This window comes from Zerene cesonia, chromosome 1 (assembly GCF_012273895.1).
Source record: "Zerene cesonia ecotype Mississippi chromosome 1, Zerene_cesonia_1.1, whole genome shotgun sequence".
NCBI lineage: Eukaryota > Metazoa > Arthropoda > Insecta > Lepidoptera > Pieridae > Zerene > Zerene cesonia.
The window spans coordinates 5818436-5823952 of NC_052102.1; the positions used below are offsets into that span (position 1 = coordinate 5818436).

The 5517-nt window shown below is 32.2% G+C and overlaps 1 protein-coding gene across 1 annotated transcript; it reads left to right on the forward strand.

Moving 5' to 3' along the window:
- Positions 1 to 2365: 2365 nt before the first annotated feature.
- LOC119833692 lies at positions 2366 to 4082 on the forward strand. The gene is made up of 3 exons (XM_038357866.1): positions 2366 to 2590; positions 2731 to 2902; positions 3850 to 4082. The coding sequence occupies exons 1-3, from the start codon at positions 2366 to 2368 to the stop codon at positions 4080 to 4082; spliced, it is 630 nt and encodes a 209-aa protein (XP_038213794.1).
- Positions 4083 to 5517: the final 1435 nt, after the last annotated feature.

Below are 5517 nucleotides of genomic sequence, written 5' to 3' on the forward strand. Positions count from 1 at the left end.
GAATCAGTGACTGGCTCAAAGTGAAATCTTGAGTTCCATTATGGGTTTTAAGGTAGTCGGTAAACCTACAATAGATGAAACATCTTAAAGAAATTTTAACACTGCACTTAAGATACTGTACGATAACGATTTGTCATTATAAAACACAAAAGTAATATTCCCTGGAAGAAAGAAAACAAACAACACAATCACAAACTGAAAGATTTGCGGTTACTTTCCGACTCAACGGAATATACAAAGTATATGACACCATTATATTGCATTGTCATCTGGCTGACATATAGAGGCTAACTTTCAGCTCAGTTGAACATCGGGAAGTGGGTCAAATTCAACTTGTAACATTTTGATTAACCACAGATACCGGTTCGGGTGAACCCTCACTCGACAATAAAACAAATGCCATATCCTAGGTTGCTTACAACATATTTCTTCTATTAAATTTTTTCGCAAAGCTTTTCTCGTTAACATTAGTAAATAAGATTACCTGTAGGTTTCGTAAGAAGTGCAAATGTATATACCTATAATGTATTTTGAGTAAGTAGATCTATTATTCCTTGGTAACTGGCAAGACGCATTTTATGTTACGTTCTTGACGTTGGTAATAATTTATGATGTAAGGTACTCAATTTTAAACCTGGTACCAATTTTATCATAATATCAATCGATTTATTAACATTATTTATCTAGTGATAATTACCATTAGTATCTGTAATGTTTATTTAAATTAAATGATAACGTTTCGCTATGTAGGTATTCATATTTGTACGAGCTGCATTCGCTCGGATTCTGTAAAATGTTAATTCGGATTATATTGTAATAACTATTGTTTACGTTCAAACCGCTAAAGTTAATTTGAATTTTAACCGACACTGTATGTAAGGATAAATAATGATATTATATAACACTCATTTTTATTTTCATTTTTTGGTAGTGAGTACAATAAATTTTTGTCTCAGACAATATTATGAATGAGAGAACACAAACCTCCAAAAACGTTATACAAGGTATACAAAAGGGAAGAAAAAGTGGAGATAGTTTGTGATATATTAACGATCTCAGTCATTGGTACATTCTAAGAAAAGCTCGAATCGAATAAGCATTACCATCGTACCTTACAAATACGCACCAATTTTATACGTATATATACATTTATTGATTAAGAAAGGAATATCTTGCTGTATTTTGATCAAATATAGCTCTGTTTGTAGTAATGATAAGAGAATAACATAAGTCTAGATATCTGGCGCGGTGGGTGACATGATATAGAGCTTGCAGTCGGCCAGGAGCCTCCGCTGAGGATTACTCTCAATCCATTCTCCCGGTTTGGTTATAAATATAACTCTCGAAGGAATCTTATATTCACTTTCAATTCTCTTTCAGAGTACTCTACCCACGTAGAGTATTATTCTTCATTTGCAACTTTGCTTATCTGATTCATTCATCATTATAAAACCCATATGACCGACATAATCATATTTTTGTGTTTATAGCAGTAAAAAATGTGTTAGTACAATTTAAACGTTCACAACGATTGTTGAATAATTTCGACCGGAATATATTGTTAGTAAATACACATGATACTTCATTATTTGTAATGAATGCTGTATTCAAAGAGTATAACCTCCTTGAAAATATAAATAAGATTTAACAAATAATGTAATATTTATAACAGAGATTAAGATGCAACACAAAGAATATAGGTACAATATTTTAGAATTATGTATTTTATGATGCTTCTTTTTTTGCTGACACTCTTATACAGACATAGAATGCTAACTGTTCAGCAGACATTATTATCACCCTCGGATATTTATAAGTAAGGCACCCCTCTAATAAACCTAAATATGTATATTCAACACAAATTAAGGTGAACTTTTAAAATTTCGCAAATACATGTCCCTATGTCCCTGTGTATGCTTAAATCTTTAAAATTACGCAACGGATTTTGATAGGGTTTTTTTTTAACAGATTGACTGATTCAAGTGGAAGGTTTATATCTATAATAACATCTATTAATCTACTCTGAATTAACGTGTGTGAAGGCGCGGGCAAAAGCTAGTATTCTATATATAGAAATAATCAATCACTTAGATACAATTACAATTTTAATGCACCTATCTTCAGACACTGTTAAAATATATTATAAATTAACGAATACGCCATTTACTAAATAATACTAAAACGGTATTAGATAGTTGGATTTCATAAATTAGACATACATTAATATTTAAAAAAAGCAATACTTTACCTTTTAAATGTTTAATCACCGCATGTCTGAAATAATCGAATCTTTGAAATGTAACGTGAATATAAACCCGCGTAAGTAAACAACGAAATGAAATAACAAAGGGAACAGCAACAAGAAATGTTTTCACGAATCGGTATATTTGTAATAGTCTTGTTCCACGCGTTGTCAGGGTTTGGGGATGTTTTGGCTGTAAGCCTATTTAATATCACCACCTGCGAGATATTTGAACGAGGGGCTCGATTCGATCCTTATGCAGTCGTCGATTCTCAATGGAAAATTATATACTTTTGGTCAGACAACACAGAAATTAATCCAATTATATTTTCCTTGCTATCTAAGAAGGTATTATAGTATCTTGCTTTATTTACAATAGAAAATTGACTTTGTCCTATATTTCATTTTAAAAGTATTCAAAATAAATCTTCAGATATAATTGAACAAGTAAATAACTTATCGCGTTCTCTACACACCTTTTTCTGTAGAGGTTGGGAAAATTTAGAGCAGTAGTGGAAGCTATAGACCCCTACATAACTGTTGAGTGGCATAAGGCGACCCTGTTGATGGAACCACGGCCCGGCGTTCAAGTACTACTCCTTTACGCAGGGACGCCGGGTGCCTTCCGAGGACTTGTGAAAATGGAACAACGACAGAAAGGTGAATTTTATTTATAGTATTTTATTTTGTCTCTTTCGTACCAAATTTGACGGGAAATTTTAAAACTTTTAAAATGTTTCACGTGTCATATAGTAAGATGTATATTAAAATGTTAAATATACATCTTATGTAAAAATTTGTAATAAACTCATTTTGTATCAAGTGTTACATAAATTCTCTCAGTTTTTGCGCTCCATTTTCTCTGAATAATACGAAAGATCCCTTAGAACACTAACACTAGCATCTGTTGTACAAGAGTTTTCCTTCAATCAATTCTTTCGAGCACTCATCAAGATGGAACTTCGCAGTAAAGGTACGGCGGTAATATTCGCAGTAAGTACTTACCGCGCGCCATTTCCGCTCCTAACTTCCACGACTTGACTCATAATGATAATAAACCGACGCTTTTTAAACGGTTTTTTCTCATGATGGTTGCTAATGAACATAACAGGGACGGTCGCTAGTCATTTGCAAAATATCTGAAATAAACAAGCTACTGAATTTGATAAGAAAGCTGGCAACAATAACCCAATTTACTTCTCGCAACAAAAAATACTCGAAGATGAGCAAATTAATTATTATTAAAAATAAGTACATACCACTCCACTCCATTGCACTTCGGCAGTCCATTTAACTTAATTATTCATTGAATTTATTAAACATATTACAATTGAAAACATAATATATACCAATAGGTACCAAATTATAAATTTACAAAATTTATAATATCTACCTACAAGTTAATTATGAACAAATTAATATTTAATGTAAACGCGTAATCTGTGTTTGGATAAATCATGTGATAATAGGGTTGCTACGTAGCCTTATGATACATTATACAAAAATGTGCATATCAAAAAGCTACTTTAGCAAACAAAATTTATTATTCGGTAGAACATTACCTGGCATAAACTTTCGATTGTGAAAGTCATTACTTTTTATTTCAGTGCGCCCATACCCAGAGCCCTTAATAAAGTTCGCAGATCTTCGAATAAAAATGGAGGGTCAATATATTGGCATGATGTGCTGTGAAGATATAACAGCTTTTGTAATGACTCGAGTTGACGAAGTTCCTTCTACCGAAAGAGAATGTGTAATCGCTGCAGCAAAATTAGGTCTCGAAGGACCTGGTGGAAGATCGCATATATACCTCCATAACATGACACGCACTGACCTTTAAAGTCAAGCCTGTAAAGAGGAATATAACGATGGTGGTAAAGTCTCGAATTCGGTCGAATTTTATAGATTTATATCAATAATTAACTCCGTAGCGGTCAAACGTAACAACGCGGTTGGCCTCAAAGTGGTTGCTACAAATCTATGTAGCACAGAACTAGGTTTTAGTCGGTAGTCACCTAATATTGTAGGCCTACAGGCCCATATGTGATGAATGTGGTTTACCAGTGAAGTGTGTCTCCAGCTCCTGCGTTTAAAATAACCTACTCTTATCTAACAATGAAATGTAATCAAACAAATTATGTTACAGCGTACATGAAGTAAGTATTAAAATACACATAGATACATTGTTGTTTGCTTTAATGTACGTCTAACGCCGTAATTACCTTTTGTTTAGCGATCCGTCGTTTATTATATCAATTTTCTAGTCAACTATAAAGTGCCATGAAGTAAAACCAGCATAGTATGTATTTGCTTGAATTCTTGTTTAACATTTTATACCGAGTTATAAACTTCATATAGTTATAGTATTATGTTATGTGTGGTAATAGCCAAAACATTGGAAATAAAAAATACACATAAATATTACATGACACCTCTTATATTTACTCTTGAATAATATCCCTAGCAACTGCAACGTTATACAATTATACTCGGTTCATATTTGTAAAAAATATGTTATTACCTTAAACCAAATCTATAATTTTTATAATTATTGCAAGTTTATGTTAAATATAAAGATGCTTTTATTGCTGGATTTTTTCATTAACTGATTCATTAAAATTTGGATTATTTCATTGCCTGTACCTAAATCTGACTGTCCGCCCGCCTGTCTATTTGTCTGTCAAATTCTATTTTTTAGAAAGGTTTATTATGAATATTTACTGTGAGTTAGAAATTATTAAATACTAGCTGCCCCCGTATAGTCTATATATCTAAGTCCGTATCCCGTAGGAATTACGGGATATAAAAATATAAAGGTTTATATGTTATTCCAGTTATTCAGCTACCTAAGTACCAAATTTCATTGCAATCGGTTCAGTAGTTTTTGCGTGAAAGAGCAACAAACACACACACATCCTTACAAACTTCCGCATTTATAATATAAGTAGGATAAATAAGTCTATTTTTAGATTCACGAAAAAATAATTCATGGAACCCTCGGTATAACATATTTTTTGTAAATTTTCTTTCTCACTCTTGTTTCATTTTAAGTCTGTTCCACGTTTTTAAATAATTATATTTCAATAAATGTATTTAAATTTCATCTGACCACTTATAAACAACATTTACAATAGTATATTCATTATTTACAAATAGCAACCAACATTTTCACGCTCGCTTGGCTTCGAACCCTCGACCAACTATAATTACAAAGGTTCTTTAGACGGCGGCACTTAAAATCACTGTGCGGCCATTACTCCCCTTAATTCATATAT